Source organism: Linepithema humile, chromosome 5 (genome assembly GCF_040581485.1).
Source record: "Linepithema humile isolate Giens D197 chromosome 5, Lhum_UNIL_v1.0, whole genome shotgun sequence".
Classification (NCBI taxonomy): domain Eukaryota; kingdom Metazoa; phylum Arthropoda; class Insecta; order Hymenoptera; family Formicidae; genus Linepithema; species Linepithema humile.
The window spans coordinates 18,571,838-18,589,520 of record NC_090132.1 but is presented as its reverse complement, the minus strand read 5'-3'; the positions used below and the strand labels follow the sequence as shown (position 1 = coordinate 18,589,520).

The following is a 17,683-nucleotide window of genomic DNA, read 5'->3' as shown; positions in this document are numbered from 1 at the left end:
TAAAATAAGCAAACAATCCTAAATAACCATCTTGTAGTATAACTACACATAAAATTAATTTCTAACCAAATTTACGTTTAGATACAGCAGAATTCGAATAGTAAACGCGACAACGTCGCACATCGTTAGGGTACATCCAGATAAACTTGCATAATGCATAAGCTTATACATAAGAAAATGGATTGGTCCATTTTCTTATGCATCTTTTCATGGACCAATCCATTTCCTTATATATACGCTTATGTATTATGCAAGTTTATCTGAATATACCCTTATGGTTAGTGTCGGACTCTGGTGGCGATGCACGTAACTGTCATCGGCACATTGGACCACATTGACACAATAAATAACGGACGCAACACGTGAATAACGTTCGAGTCCAGTGAATAATGTCATGCAGAACTGCGTTCTGAAAATTTTTCGTCGCAGTTTCGTCAGCTGATGATAGACGGTCGCGAGATTTACACGCTTTTGTAAAAAAGTCGTTCGTGCTTTCGAGAAAAATCGCAACCGCACGTTCGCTACGGTACACAACGACGTGTCTGTCAGAATGCGTGCCGACACGTATATTCTGCTCATCTATTTGTCGTTTGCGATTTCCGGCGACGCCGAAAAAAATGAGAGCACCTTCGTGGCGACGCACGAGTGGCAAACTGTGAAGAAAGGTGAGTTTAGCCGGTCGGTGTGGAAGCGCAATGTGGAACTACTTTACGCCAACTACAACACCACGTCAGTCAAATCATCCGTCGTGCGATCTTTTCGCGATAATTAGCGAAAATGCGTCTTCTAATATTGTTTCTGAAGACACGTTTCATGTAATATGGAATTTTTGGAAATTACCTTCCTTCAGGGTTCTTTTAAATCGGAAGCAGTGCAAAACCGATGGTGATTGTAAATCAACTGCTCTCAGTGACGTATACTCATTCGATTACGTGGTGCAACGATAAGCAGTTTTGAGAAATTTAAATAGAATTGTGTTAAAAGAATTGTGTTAAAATAATTCTTTTTTAATAATTTTATTTCTAGTTTTTCTTCAGATATTGGTAAATTACAAAAGTATTTTTGCTCTAAATAGTTAATTTTATTTATAAACATATAAATAGTTATATAATAATTTTTATGATTGCAAACTAATTTTATTACATAAACATATGTGCATTGATGTAATAATGAAATAGAGTTTGAATATATGAATAAATTGAACATAGATAAAAATATGTACTGATTTTATTAAATGGTTTAATAAAAATCAATTTTTTAGGAACTCCTATCCCTAAAGGGCTTCATGTAAGGCATAACTTTGCAACTGGAATGACAGAAGCTAAATTAATGGATGATGCTGAAGAAGTAAAAGATGTTGATGAAAGTGCAAATCAATCAAATTCCAAGTCGCTAACATTACATCCTGATAAATCAGTGTTAGAAAATAAAGAAGCAGATCCTGTAAAAATAAAAAAGGATTCTGAATCGTTAAAGTTTCCTATTGATGAGTTGAAAGCAAGATTAAAAAAACTTAAACAAGAAGAAACAGTAGATATATCACATTTGCATGTAAGTATATCCCTTATTATTATTTAATATTAGATATGTGTCATAATGTTCAACATTTTGCTCATTTATTAATACTTCTAATATTCTATTGTATCATTTAGTCTATAATTTTTTCTCTTCTCATTCTAGAATGGAGAACCACGACCAAAAATTGTAAAACACTTTAAAAATTTTTATGAAACTTTGAAAGAGGAACTTAATGCTCTCAAAATTAATGTTACGAGCGACTCAGAATTATTAAAGGAATTTTTCCAAAAATTTCAATCTTATAAAAATAGTGTCACTGCAGGGACATTAACTAGCATAGAGGTTGAAGAAGTTCTGGATATTTTGAACAATTTAGAGTATCTTCTTCATCAAATCGATAATGCTAAAGTATTTTCAGACATGGATGGGTAAGAGTGGAATAGATACAATGTTTCTTGGAGACAAAATCAACAAAAACTAATATATTTCTGTTCTTTTTGATTACAGACTGACCAAAATTATATCACCATGTCTCAATGGAACGAATAATGAGATAAAATCAGAAGCGTTACGCCTTCTGGGAGCAGCTGCCCAATCGAATCCGAAAGTGCAAGCTAAGGCATTGGAAAATGATTTTATACAAAAAGTATTGCACGTTTTATCTACAAGTAGTAAAATTGAAGTAAGATCCAGATGTCTCTTCGCTTTAAGTGCCATAATACGTCAGTTCCCTGCTGCGCAAAAAGCGTGGATCGATCATGGCGGCTTGCAATTATTTGGAAAAATTCTATACGATGATCAGTTACAGATACAAATGAAAGCAATGAAACTGATTAACGATCTAACAATCGAAAGACAAAATCTGCAAGAGATTTACGATACTGAACAGCGTCAACAAAAAATGAGGGAGTATGCGATTACAGATTTTGAGCAAAGATTACTGAGGCACGATTATTGTAAACTTTTAAGCAACTTAATGGTTAAGTGCTTTAAAGAAAAGCTAAATGGCCAATTTAGTATAGAAAATACCGATTTTCTTGAAGTAATTTCAGATAGTATGATCACGATTTCTCCTGTTTGTAGAACTGAATTTAACAATATTAAGTTTTCGCTTCTACCTGTTATAGATAATCTGTTACACTTTTATCAGAATCCAAATATTAAGCTTACTGTCGACGAAACTGATGTTTTGAAAAGTTTGATATTATTGATTGAAACGTTAAAAATTGCTATTTTTCAAACCCCTCATGATGAACTGTGAATATATTCTGAATTAACATTTAAGATAAAAGATTAAAAAGGTACGAAAGTATCAGACTATAAATTGAATTCCAGCCGTATGTCAACAGATATAAGAGTGCAATCATGTGCAATAGTGTCACTTGTATTAGCATAGGGCTTTCTCAATGCACATTTGTTTGAATTAATGTAAAAAATTTTACGAAAAAGAAAAAGTTGGTCATTGTAATAGTTTTGAGAAACGAATATTATCTGCGGATAAACATTTAGCTATAATTTATAAATATTAAGAAAATTCATCTAATCATATGAAAACATATTTTATTATTGTAAATGTGGTGATATTATCACCACTGTTAATGGCTTATATTTGTAAGATTCAATCGATGGAATGTACTGGTTCTCGTCTCTTGTGTCTTAAGTATAAAGTTCTAGTCATTAGGAGCTCTGTTAAATTTAAATTTATTATTTAAATTGTGACTAAAAGATGTGAAATGATTCTTTTTCTCGTTATAGCGATTATATATTATGAGGAAGTTATATATTTTTATTGTTCTGTCAAATAATGAAATGTTTGAATGATGTCTTATAAGCACAAGAGGCGAAAAATTCTAAGAGCTGACTTAATCAATCATAGAGCTCAATCAATATTCCGTATGTACAATTCATATTCCTGCGAGACAACTAAAAGATATCATTTCAAATAACGACTGAAATATATGTATATATGTAAGAAGGCTTTAATTGTTTGCTGTCAGCTAGTAAGTATGTATGTATGTACAATTGTTATGTTTTCTTTTTAGAATAATTATTTAATAAATTATTTTGTACTGATTGTATTCCGTCTTATTGTCTCTAAAAATTCCTACAGGCACATATATTTAATAGAAAAGAAGTAAAAAATATGAACATCGCAGAATAGTACATTTTATTTACAAATCATAGCGAATTCGGAATTACATATAAACAGGTTTACTTATGTAACCATAAGTATATTATATCGAAAATATTTTTGTAAAAGATGTTAATTTTAACCAGTTTCCTAAGTAGGATCTTTATTTACAGATTTAGGAAAAAGCACTCTTGTATCACGCATCTAAAATGAAATAACACCTTGTTTTTAATTGTTAAGTACAAGGATTGCGTTATATTTTGCAACTGATTAAATATGAACATGCATGATACATGAGGCCATTAAGAGAAAATTACGATAGCTGAGCTTCTTTCGGAAGTTTACAAACTGGAAATGTAACACAACTTGTATCGCATAGATATCTAAATTTAGTTACCTAAATTTAAACACCAAAAAATGAAAAAAAAAAATTAAGAAAAAAATATACGATATCTTTCACTCATGTATATTACATAATGCACAAGACTTCAGAGCCTTTTACAATTTTAAAGAATATTATATTGCAATATAAAAATTTATATTATAATAATATCAACCAAAACGCATATATTAAAATTTATTGAGAAAATACTTTAAATTTTACTTTTTTTGTTTCATTTTCTATTCGCTGTAGAAACATAAAATTTGCATAATATGATATAAAGATAGATCTTTATATTTAATACCAATAATATTGTGTAAAATTTTAAATGAAAGGAACATGATTAACTTTACTTTAAAATCTAAAATTTCAATCAAGTAGTCTTTAAAATAGAATCTACTTCTATGTAATCTCGCGAGTTTTATCAAATCCGTCAAAAAGGTCGCTATATTTAAACTTGGATTTTACAAAATTTGTACATAAATTTTCATATTATTTAAATTTGTTCAATTTGTTCAATTTGTTCAATAAACTCAACAAAAAATTTAAATTCTCTGATTCTCTACAATACTTTTTTTCTTTATCGCATGATTATTTTTTAAATTTAATTTTTAATGGGAAAAAATGTAATTATACTGGGTGTCTCAGAATAATCATGACAACAAGCAAGTAGAGGAGAGAAGTTGAACAAAAAAATTCTTTACCGTGCTCTATCCGCTTACGTTCGTGATTATTCCGAGACATCCTGTATATATCCCATATATCCATGTGTTTGCATCATAAGTGTACATGTATCTAACAAAAATTTCTATAAGAATTCTCACATACTTTTACAAATTAAACAAATAAATAGCATGAATATTATTATATATTTTAGTTCAAAACATAATAGTTGTACGTCAATACTGATTTTATATAATTTCTAATTGGTATCGCATTGCCTCTCTTGTTTTTTCCCCTGTTACCGGAAAATATTAGTTACTTCTGCAACACGCTGGAAGATATCTATACTGTCTCACTTATGATGGAACATGCGCGTATTTTATGTATAAACTATAAAAGAGATTTATAACGAGATTTATAACGTTCTTCAAATCATTTTGTTATTAATAACACGATAACCTGCATAATCTCTGTTTCAAATAATATAACATAAATTATATTACTTTTTGTTTTGTTGAAAGAACGCGCTTTTGTTTCACTGTTACCATTACTTCCAGTTTGAGAAAATAGCCTTTGCAGAATCATAAATACAATTCATTATGCAAGTCAAATTATGGCAAATGCAAAACATTTTCATTATTTTTCTCAAAAGATTATACGGAAACAGAAAACTAACACAATATATAATCTCAGTAAAAGATATTTAAATACTAGTTCCTTCAATATTAAGCTAAATCCAATTATATATCGCACATAAATTTAATCAATCCTTTATCGCCGCCATGTCTTCCTCCTTGACCATTAAATTCCAACTGAATTGAATAACAAGTACTATATAGTTTTATGGCAACTTGAGACTATTGTGATAATACGTACCGAAACATATTGATCCGGTTAAATCATATTCAGAGTATAGCAACATAATATAATTTTTCTGTAGAATTAACTTTATATGTAAGGAAATATGTTTAACTTAAACTAACATCAGTGCAGCCATAACGATAATCCCGAAAAGTAAAAAACCAAGCTGTTTCAAAGACTCCTTCGTATTCGTTTCTTTCAATAGATCGGGCAAGATGGTTACCATTCCAATGTGTATAAATCCTCCTGCGGTTAATGGCAATATCCAACTAGTTTTTTCCTCTGGAAAAAAAAAAAAAAAAAAAAAAAAAAACAAATTTAATGCATTGTTTAATCAAATTCAATTCTAAATTCTATTCAACTTTATGATAAATTTCATACAGAAACTATCAATAATAATATCCATCATGGCGTTGTATAAATTCTTCAAATTTTCTAAATTAAAAACACTCTAGATATTGCTAATAATACAATAATTTAATGCAGATAATGACAGAAATAATGCCTAATATTAAGTGTTATATAAAATAAAAGAAATATGACTGACAGAATCTTTATAGTCAAATTAAAAAAAAAGGTAATTATTATTTTGATTTCTCGCTGACTTCAAATGTGTGAGAAAATTATTTACCTAAGCTGCCAGAAAAGGAGACAGCAGCCAAAGCTCCGACAATCCCACCGCTAGCTGTGATTAACTGCGCCCGCGCAGCATCCCATCTGCTAAATCCGCTTTTCAACAAAATAGCGAAATCGCCAACCTCATGAGGTATTTCATGCACCAAAATAGTGAACGTGCTGAGGACACCTACACGGAAGGAAATGAGGAACGATCCACCCACAGATAAACCGTGAGTAAAATTGTCGAGAAAGTTCATCAAAAGATTAAGATACCCGGGAAAGGCTTTGCGATTGAAAAATTTGCCGAACAAATCGTATGTGTGCTTCTTTGTCCTTGCTGTCAAATGATTAACAATATTGTTCGGACATTCACTTGCTAATGCAGATTTCATACTGTCAGACTCCTTAAAACCATTTTTTCGTGAATCTTTGATACCATTCGGGATTTGTCTAAATCCATTTTTATGCGGTGACTTTTCCAGGATGGATTGTAGCTGTGTAACAAAAGATTAATTATTATAGACACAACTATATTAACTTTAATATTAATAATAATAATTTTAAATAACACTAGATACTACCTCGGCTTTATCCGTCGAGTTTTCTTTTACAAAACCATTCTTCTTAGTGTTCATCATAATACAATTGTTATTATCCATCTCTTTCTCTTCGTTCTCAGCCTTGGTTGGTGTTTTATCAATCTGTTGTTCCGGAATGATTGGCGCTTCCTCATTTGCAATGGCGACGAGTTTTTCGACAATTATGAAGAATATAAAAGCAGACAATATGTACAGACCTGCGGGCTTGGACGCACGATCATCTTTGACTGTAAATAAAATATATATTCATGTAAAATATCTGCGAATGGAAGGATAAAATAAATAAAATAAAATAAATTAAGCGTTGCATTCTATAATCACTTCATAAAATGTGTCGCTTGCAATATCACTAATAATGATTCATTCATATTCATAGACATGTAAACTGTATTCTTTAATGAACCATTGTTTCATGCACGGCATGATTATTCGAATTGCATAATTTATTGTATTGTTCATTTTTTCTGCGAAAAGGCGACGAATGTAAAACAGAAATTTGGAAGTCCATAATCAAGCCAATCAATTTACACACATACTATTCGATTGATCACCTTGAATTCCTAAAGCAATTCGGTTGGAAGGATATTTAATTTACGTGAACGCAGCTGGTAATTCAAATCTGCAACTGACGCACAATAGAATTCGAAGCCCACGCTTAAATCGTTCATAAAGCTCTTGGTATGATGCCCTGAAGGCTGAGGCATACTCTATTAACGTGCAGAACGCTGCAAAACGCATTTAGCGAGCACATATGTGCATGCTACGTAGAACAATTTAGGAATGCCAAATACATCATATATTCACATTGTTATTATATTCAGACGTCTCGCAGTTCCAGAAATGTCAAACCAATAAATTCATTAATGTAGGCACAAATAATGAGTAAGTAAGTACGATCACTCGTTTTTTATCGATGTTTCCTTCTGACAACGCTTTTCATGATATTCACATATGTATTGCTTTGCTTGATAATCTATTAAACGGCATGAATAAATGAATAAATGTTATTAAGTAATGGTATTCGGCCTGTACAATAAATATATTATTGCAAGTAAACGTTATCATTGATCTGCGTTCTCATAATCGATATTTTGTTCATTTTCCTTACGATAATGTCAGCCTTATCAATAGATGATTTTTATGAGATACACAAAATTAAATTTTCTTACAAGATAGGGTTAATCTATTTAATTAAATATTATCACATAAGAGATTATAAAAGTAAAAATAATTACGCTTTCTCTGAAATTCGCTTTCAAATGCTTCCGGCAAGAGGTGTAGAAAAACATCGCCCAACAATGCGCCCACGGCAAAGCTCAAAAGAATCTTCAAAGTGCCGCCGTTTTCTGTAACAAGAAAAATTCATCATTATTTATTTTCTACTATTATTATTCATTTTTCATATCATTTTAGTATTTATTTCGTGTGCGGTTTAGATAAACAGAATGTTTACGAGCTTCTATTGTTGCTTCTCGCACTATGCACATGTGCATTAGAATAGGAATAATTAACAGCTAACTCAGTAAATATTTATTTACACACTTTCTGATGTAATAAAGAATGTTCCGGAATAAATTCTTTGTCGATCTTGAAATTATATTTTTTTTAAATTTAGAAATCAGCCATTATCATAACGTAATAGTGAAGAGAAAAAAATTATGACGAGAAACACTGAGAAATATATAATATGTAAAAATGTAGTTAATAAAAGATACTATAAAATAAACTATGAATGTGTTATGTTTTTTAATATACGGGTCATGGAACTCTAATGGGATACAACAAGCTCGGCTCTGACATTGCCTACGCACTTTTATCTCACATTTATAGATCGCGTAGATAGCACATAATTATAATTCTGTTAATTAAATGTTACATTAACACATAGAAGTTAATATCTGCGGTAGTACAATAGAATTACAAACTGTAAACTACAGAGACATAGTATAAAATTATGCCGGAAATTATGCATAGCAGCTAATGCTGAAATAACAAATAGGAAAACAAAATTAGGAAATTACGTATTTAAAATAAACGTGATATTTGACGTGATCGATAAAATGCTAATTTGCAGCAGTATATCTGTAAAAGCAGTTAACAGAAGAGGCCATCGAATGATAACCACTATGATGTCAACGTGTGATTCATCTAAAAAGGAGGAAAAGGAGTATAAATAAATGTGTGTGGAACCTTGATCTCGTTTTGATACGGCTACAATTAAATCAGCGCTCTTTTCTTGATTGATAAATTCATCATTTGCAACTCTTGAATTATAAAGAATTGTAAAAGCGTGAAACATTAAAAATAGAATTATTTTCATATTATTATAAAACTCCAAGTACATATATCTATCATAATGTAAAAAAACACTATCCAATTTAAAATAACCTAAAATGACCGTCGAAATATATTACAAATATGATATATTAATTATTTACGATATCATTAAACATAAATCAAATGTCGCAATTTGCTTATTTTAAAGACGATGTAACACGGGCTCTGAATTAATAAATTACAATACAATTATAAATAAATATAATTTGTTCTCTCAATTATAAAGATCTTTAAATTTAACTATATTAAAAATAAACATGTAATAATATTTTAATAATATTGAAGTTGTGTGATAAGTAGTTTCGGATTTTTCAAATAAATCTGTCTATTTTTTTGTCAAGCCAAAAACGCAGTTTAATTAATATATAAATTAAATATTCGTTTATCGAAGTAATCAAGTTTTGTCCGTATCACGATTTTTTAAGTGTGCTCTTTAAAAAACAATAATACTATCTATTGGAAAATCCAAAATGATTTATAACACAATCCAGTATTATTCCATAAACTTGATGAGCTATATGTTTACTGTAATATCACACTGTTGTTGTTTCTGACAAGCTTTTAGACGAACTTATTCTTCAAGAATTGGAGCGTATCAACATCAATTGGACTGCGTAGAATATGATGAGCAAAACAAGAGGAATATAACCGGTTTCAAAGACACCAATACTGTTAACTAGTTATCGGCATCTGCAGATTGAATGAAAAAAATCTAGCATAACTGGAATCAAAATAGTTGATAAAAATTATTGAATATATATCACCTCGATGCAAACAGATAAAAATAATTAGATAACAAGGTTCTGATTTCCAGGAATTATAATTATTCTGTGAGCAGTTAATTTTCCTTATATATTGCATCATAATAAAAGAAAAAATCGAGAAGTAAAAAAACATTTAAGGAATCAAACTTTTAAAAAATTTCTTTACATTTCGATTTTCCTTCGTATATCTTTTTAATGAATGTATAAATCAAAAAAATTTTCAAGAACCTACAGGTAATTAAGAGGACGATTACAAGCAACAATCTAAATTACACAGATTAATATAATATAATTACATTATTTTTATAATTATTTTTTTCAAATAATTGAAGAATCAATGAAGGAAATTATTTCAGATGTTCCAGTTCTAACAAAAATTTTAATTATTAAATTGTTACATAATTCGTCAACGTCATGATTATTTGAATAATATTTCTTTTGCAAATTACAAATTATCACAAAATATAAAGCAATAAAACATTTGCAATGCACATTATTTCGGTGGAAAATAGAATCTAATTATTCCCAAATTATTCCACAATTTTATAATAAGAAAATATTCAAACTTTATAACTAATTTTATACGAATTAAAGATTTATTAGCGAAAACTTTGTAAGTTAGTTCCCTTTTCAAGAGGAACATCACTGAGGCATATTTAATTTTAAATTCTACGTAAAAACATTTATCATACACATCGCGCGCATGCAACTGGCAAACTGTAAAATTAGCAAACGTATTATCTTTTGCCTTACTAAATAATTACATGCAGAAAAACAACGCGTTTCTACGTGAAAGCATAATCATTGTGTACAAGATTAGAAAAAACCTATCATTACACTCTGTTGCGCAACATACGACAAATCTATACAACATTACGTAGAAGATTCTTCTGCATGCATAGTGTCACAATTTAATCTCAATAAAAACTAGCAATCATTACTCTTAAATTGAGAATCATTTTATTGTGATTTTTTTGTCAATATTGCGTCTACCTGTTAAAAAACTCAGACCCCTCACATATTTACGTAAAAATATTGTGTACAAGATTAGAAAAAACCTATCATTACACTCTGTTGCGCAACATACGACAAATCTATACAACATTACGTAGAAGATTCTTCTGCATGCATAGTGTCACAATTTAATCTCAATAAAAACTAGCAATCATTACTCTTAAATTGAGAATTATTTTATTGTGATTTTTTTGTCAATATTGCGTCTACCTGTTAAAAAACTCAGACCCCTCATATTTACGTAAAAATATTAGAAAATATTTGTGCTTGAATAATTTAATATATTGCTGTGTATTAATAAAAATTGCTGGATGTCACAAGAATTAATATAAATGTTTGAATTTAGAAGCATTTCGACGCAAAATAAATTCTAAGGAGAAAACAGAAATGTCATAATGCGCATAATCTTATTCGCAATGTGTACTTGAAAATTTCTTGCGTCATGTCGCATATTGCAACAATTATGTGTATATAGCACACGTTCGTTTAATTTATCAGTCATTTTTTAGAATATACATACAATTAATTTAATAAGCTTTTAAAATACGTAAACTTTTTTCTCTATTTGTTATATAAAAATTACATATAACTGACTTAAACTAGGGAATACAGCATAAGTTAATAAACGAAACGAGAAATAAAGACAAATTATTAGTACAATATGTGATAAATCATGAATTTACATCAAACATTAGAACTGCTGTTAGAGTAATAATTCTGTAATTACGTAATTGTTGAGCAAAGCTTTTCGTGTCTCAAGATACTAAGCCGCGCGATGAAGATATTAAGCTGGAATTACTTTACAGACACGACAGAGGAATTTATACCACCATAATGTGCAACTATTAAAACCTTTCAGTTTAATTTCAAAGTTTAACAAATCAGATTTACCTAGATATATTCGGTTTTCCATTTAGTTCTAAAATAATTTCTACCACAGATTTGTTTTACGATAAATTGACTTTATAAATCTTATTCTCATATTATAAACGTGAGTGAAAATTATTAGCCAAGTTGTTTCTTCACGAGATTTATATATATAAAACATTGACATTTTATGCAGAGTTACGCAGAGAACAGCACAAGTTATGAAAATTAATTTTTTGTATTCGCATATCATGCGCTGATAATGCGTACTCGATGCTATTGCATGCAGTTTTTCCCCAGTTGCGCGATTAAGTATCGAGCACACTATCCAGCACGTGACTGATAAATAATATATCATCACTGTTCGCAGCACAATAGACGTGCAGTTATTTCAATATTCCCGACAAGACGATAAATGCGTCAAGAGATCATAACGACGAATTCTTTGCGGACTTCGAAATGGCAAAATAAACACGATTACGCGAAGAACGAAGCAACTTTACTCTATATTAGACTCAAAATATCTTACATCGTCAACAATGAGATTCTCTTCCCCCATGTAATAAATTTAAGTCTATCGTTTAATGGTAAAAACGTCAAAGAATTGTATCTGTACAATTAATAAAGATTCGAAGTTTAATATCTATTTTATTCTGCAAATAACCGCTTTCAAAATTGTTTCTTAAGGAGAATATTGTGTTGTTCTATTCATTATGCTCTGATTATTTAATTCTGCATTCTTACGATGAATAATTTTTACGGTAGTTTCATGCAGCGCGTTGCTAAGAATTTTAATGTAGCGCTCGCTGCCTCTTGAGAATACTGATACATATAACAATTGTATCACAGTATACGTGGTCCGAATACGTTTTTATTTTCAAGTCTAAAACAGCAGCTCACTTCACGAATATTATTATATAATATTAATATATTAATTCTACAGTACACTGAACACAGTAGGCAAGAGACATAATTCAAACTTATGTTTTTCATTGTCATGTCCTTCATTCTGTATATGTTTATTGCAAAATATGTAAACATAAAAACTGTGCTGTTTTTAATTCGTCGTTAATAATGTAATATCAATCATAATAATCAATTGTATATTGTAATTTATCGATTTTTAGATAATAATGAAATGGCATTATTGGAAGTGTAATTTCCTGACAAATATTTTTGCAGAAAAGTGATCGTAGAAATATAAGCTTTTTATTTAAATTTTATTGTTAATAATACTAAAAAAAAATAAAATACATTTTCTTCTAAAAAAATATATTAGTTTGCTTCGTATCATGTTTTTGGATTTGATAAATTAATCATAGGAATTGAGGAAAAATGATACGATAAATAAATATATCATTTCGAAACACTTACGACGATAGAAGCACTTACGAAATTATTATACGCCATAATTATATATAACTAACGATCAAAGTTCATTTATAGATAATATCACAATCATTTGATTAAAAAAATTGAAAAAAATGAGATTACGATTACAAAATTATTACGATATCAATATATAGTTAAAGCTCTCGAAAAGAATTTAATCACATTATGACAAAAATGAAATTGAAAATTATTACATAAAAAAGGTTAATCAATTATTAATCATTTTAGCGACGTAGAAATATGCATATAATATATACGGCAATAATAAAATTATTAAAATGTTATAAAATTTATCGAGCATTTATCGATCAGTCTTATAATTAGTACTAAAAATAATTTGACATGCAGCATTGATGGTACAAAGTCCATGGCAAAATTTATTAATGTCTAAATCAATGCGTTCTAACTATAAAAGAAACAATCGATTCAATCAATTTTCTCCAATACCATTAAATTTCATATCTATCTATTAATAATTAAAATGGCAAATATCATTAAATAATGTCATATTCATCAACTTTGCGCTATATCGCAAAATTCTCAGTAAAGAAGTATTATATTTTCCTTGTTGGCAACTGTCATCGGCAACAGACTTGTAATTATTTCATGCGCAGTTAAGTCTGCCTATACATTGACAATGCAGATTTGTTTTTAAACAAGTGTGCATGCATCCTGTTCTAACAAGTAACATTTAATTACGCATAAAATAATTAAAATTTGATTAAAAAGAACAAACTTTTCACTTTATATTTCTGCAATAAATTTAAAGAGTATAAACGGCTTTTATAAGGTTTTGTAAACAAACATATCAACAGTCAGCATATCTATGAAAAATATTGCACTTGGATATCTTAATAACACGATAAATGTTATAAAATAAAAATCTGCACGCGTTTTATTTTATTTTCTTTTAAATTACGTTTTTTTCATTGAAACTTTTTGTAAAATGTTTATAAATCTATAAATACAATTTTTTTATAACTTTTATAACAAAGATTCGTAGTTAACTCATTTGAGTTTTTATCAAACCTATTCTTGACGCTTATTTCCTATCAGGAAGTGAGACATATATCAAGAAAAAGTGATAAGCCTATATTTGGATCATTTCCTTTATTAATTATAAAAATAATCATAAAAATAATCATAAAAATAATGCAGAAAGTGAAGAGTTTAGAATTGAAGAATTGGATTAAAATTATAAATGCGCGTTTAGACGAAGTATATGATGTAGTCAAACATGAAGGTAACTTTTCTAGTTGTTAAGAAAGTAGAGCAAATTAAAATGAATATGAGTCAAAGTTTTTAATTCGAAATTCGATTCATACTCTCTCAAATTCTTTGTTCAACCGTCATACTGTATTAAACTATAAAAGGCTATAGAACAGAGTTTGAAAACCTCTGTTCTACGGGGGATTCTCAATGCTAAGATAATTGAGCAATTTTATCATGTGCGCAAGATTGCGTAATAATTTGATTTATATATGAATCAAAATAATATTTGTCAAAATTACGTTACGCTATTTATTCCAGAATCTAGGCTACTGACAATGAGACAAATAAAAATGATATCATACACGCAGAACATTCAATCCTACGCCATGACCATGACTAAGTAATGATAATTAAATGATAACTATATCGATAAGCAAGCATTTTTCGTGTCATTCTCCTTGCAGCACTTTGTGTAATAATTTAAATATTACAAGAAGTTATTTATTTATTATTTTATTGGTTTTACACGATTGAAAAGAATGTTGCAATATAAATTATAAATAATTTAATACAATTTTCGAATTGCTATAAAACTTATACAATGAAAGAGAGAGAAAGAGAAAGAATAATTAATATGTACAAAATTTATATTTGCAATACGTTTCTTCATGTTTTACATAATGAATAATACAACTACAACTGTGCAACAATAAAATGCATAATCATAATCATAGATATTTGATTTTCATATTATAAATATAAAAATTTAAAAAAAATATATAAAATATAAAAAAATAAGTAAAAATAATTATTAAATCAGAGTAAAGAATAAAAAGTTTACAGTTATAAAATTTAGATAAAATATTCGCACAAATTTATATTTAAATTTATGCAAGTCTGACATTGAGTTCGATCCACTCTTGAAAAAGGTGTTAATTCAAAAAAGTTGTTCAATGAAATCTTATCATGAGAATTGAGTCAAATGATATTACAGAAATTAGATGTGATAGCAATTGCGATCATATCGCGTCTTTTATTAATAAATAGGAATAGATTTATCGACAAATTTTTACCGCCGGTTTTCAGATCCACGCCATCCTGGATAGGAATGAGCCACAGGGGAAAGATTCCCGTGAGTCCGACCATAGTGCTGCCAAGCAGAGAGAATATCCATGGGTTGTAAGAAAAATATTCTACGATCTCATGCCACTCGTTTGTTCCTCCGAGGATGTCGCATGAGAGATATGCAGTATTCGTACAGTTGTAAGTGTACTCGTACGCCGCTGTGGCTGCCATGTTTGTTGCTGCGTGCTATCTTGTTTTGTCGGAATCCTCTTAAAATTTTCGCGTATCACTAATTAACAAACAGTGTCAACCCGTATATCAAACTGGGTCAAACAGGATTTGGAAGGAATCCCCTTTCACGATGGAAATGATGTACACACGGCGATCCGGAGTGTTCGTTCTCTCCGTAGATAACCTCAACGCGACAGTAGAATTGCCGAAAAACTTTTTCGTCGAGCCGTATCGAGGAAGACGATGTTATCGCTATGACGTGATTGACGATGCGTGTGGAGTTTAGATTGCGACGATGATAAAAGAGGAAGACTCGGTGGAGATTTCGGCGTTAGCCGATTGTCTAGATGCTCCTGTGATTACATGTACTCGTCTCGAACGTTGCGAATTCATCAATAATCTTAATGCTAATGTCAAGACAACGACCGCCGAGCGACCGACTAGCCTACACTGAGGACTGAGCACGGACGCTTGGAATCAGGTTGTCGCCGCTGCCTGTCGCAGCCTCGTTGATTTGCTCCAGCCTCTGTCGTTATTTCATTCCGCCGTGTCGACGCGCGGACAAAGGCATTAATGCCGCCGTAGTCATCAATGTCCCCGATCGTGAGACCTCTGAGACGCACAATGCACGCGTTTACTCTGCCGCTCTTTGTAGCACTTCGTTTCTTAACTTCGGCTCACAGAATGCTCGGTTTGCTTAACTACGTTTAGAGACGCCTACCGTAGCGCTATGACACAACAGCTGACGCGGACCGATCAAGACTGACGCGCGTTGCGACGTAGGCGACCCCTTTTATACTCGCCGCCGCGTATCGCGTATCGCCATATTACCCACGAGCGGAAGCGAGAGGGATTGCGATGTCAGCGTGACAAGCAAGGGTGCAACAGAGTGCACGAGAATATCGGATGAGATGGAATAATGTGAGAGATTGAGAAGGGACATGAAGGAAAGAAACAGCACGTGAAACGCGCGGAATCCACGGCAGAGGGATGGAGAATACAGATCGCGTGAAGCACTCGTTCGAGGTCGATAAAGGAGCTGCTTTTGGAATGGAGATATTTTTTTTTATTCAAGACCAAGTTGTCTGACGTTGATCAATTTTACGCGGTTTAATTCTCTCTCTCTCTCTCTCTCTCTCTCTCTCTCTCTCTCTCTCTCTCTCTCTCTCTCTATTTTCATATTTTATTTAGAAAAAAAAAAAAAAACGATTAAATTATAGTTTAAAGGTAATCCAAATTGAATTGGTCTTCAGTGTAGAACGCTAATACAATTTTTCGGCACTTTGAAGAGTCCATTGTGTATACTTTAGATCGGATTGTTGTGCTCTGAGTAGCTTTCCTTCTATTTTTCTTTTTTTATACTGCGATTTTATCACAATTTTATTATCTGTCGATAAAATTATCTCACATCTACTAAGAAAGATAATGCGTAATTCGAGCAGGCATGATAACTTGTTATGCTTGCAAGATAGAAAACGTGTGAACAATCAAAATTTGATTAATTTAAGTGCTTTGGACATTTTGTTTGCGCCTAAATGTATATCTATCACTTGTGTATCGTGTTAAAATTAAAAAAAATTAGATTATATTCTAACACACAAGCATCGACAATATTTCAATTCGAAATCATGTACTCATGCGTGAGTATAACGCTATTTAAATGTTAAAGTAAGTCTTGCTTCGCGACAGACTTCCTGTATCGAGTGTACATTCTTCACACAGTCCGTGGTTGATAACGAACTGTGTTTTCAGAGATAAAATAGACTGGAAATAGAACAGAATACAATGCATATGTTGACGACTTAATTTCAGAAAAATATTTGTTGGAGTAATGTACCTATTTGCTGCAATCTTATTCTTTCTCTCTTTGTTTTCCCGTTCTTGTTTATACATCACATAAGGACGATTAAAATTGTTAACAGATAAAGCTTACAGCTTTCTGCTTGTGCGTCTTTCAAGTTTTTAAATTGTTATTATAATTTTATTTCAAATATACAAAACTTTGAACGAGATACTTTAAAAGATGCAA

At 30.5% G+C, this 17,683-nt stretch overlaps 2 protein-coding genes across 4 annotated transcripts; one reads left to right on the top strand and one right to left on the bottom strand.

The window, feature by feature from the left end:
* Positions 1–275: 275 nt before the first annotated feature.
* On the top strand, positions 276–3,596 carry Sil1 (Sil1 nucleotide exchange factor). 3 transcript variants are annotated; one of them, XM_012373881.2, is made up of 5 exons: positions 276–665; positions 1,262–1,551; positions 1,681–1,946; positions 2,026–2,200; positions 2,327–3,596. In XM_012373881.2, exons 1-5 carry the CDS (start codon positions 551–553, stop codon positions 2,777–2,779), a joined length of 1,299 nt encoding a protein of 432 aa, XP_012229304.2. In that variant the 5' UTR covers positions 276–550; the 3' UTR covers positions 2,780–3,596. The 3 variants fall into 3 exon arrangements, with proteins under 3 accessions (XP_012229304.2, XP_012229295.2, XP_012229313.2); XM_012373872.2 differs by having other exon boundaries at positions 279–665; positions 2,026–3,596; XM_012373890.2 differs by lacking the exon at positions 276–665 and adding an exon at positions 672–1,043 and having other exon boundaries at positions 2,026–3,596.
* A 72-nt stretch (positions 3,597–3,668) lies between these two features.
* Zip99C (Zinc transporter Zip99C) lies at positions 3,669–16,439 on the bottom strand. The gene is made up of 5 exons (XM_012373973.2): positions 15,432–16,439; positions 8,008–8,118; positions 6,755–6,999; positions 6,187–6,667; positions 3,669–5,837 (listed from the first exon to the last, which is right to left on the bottom strand). Exons 1-5 carry the CDS (start codon positions 15,652–15,654, stop codon positions 5,668–5,670), a joined length of 1,230 nt encoding a protein of 409 aa, XP_012229396.1. The 5' UTR covers positions 15,655–16,439; the 3' UTR covers positions 3,669–5,667.
* Between the last annotated feature and the right edge of the window lie 1,244 nt (positions 16,440–17,683).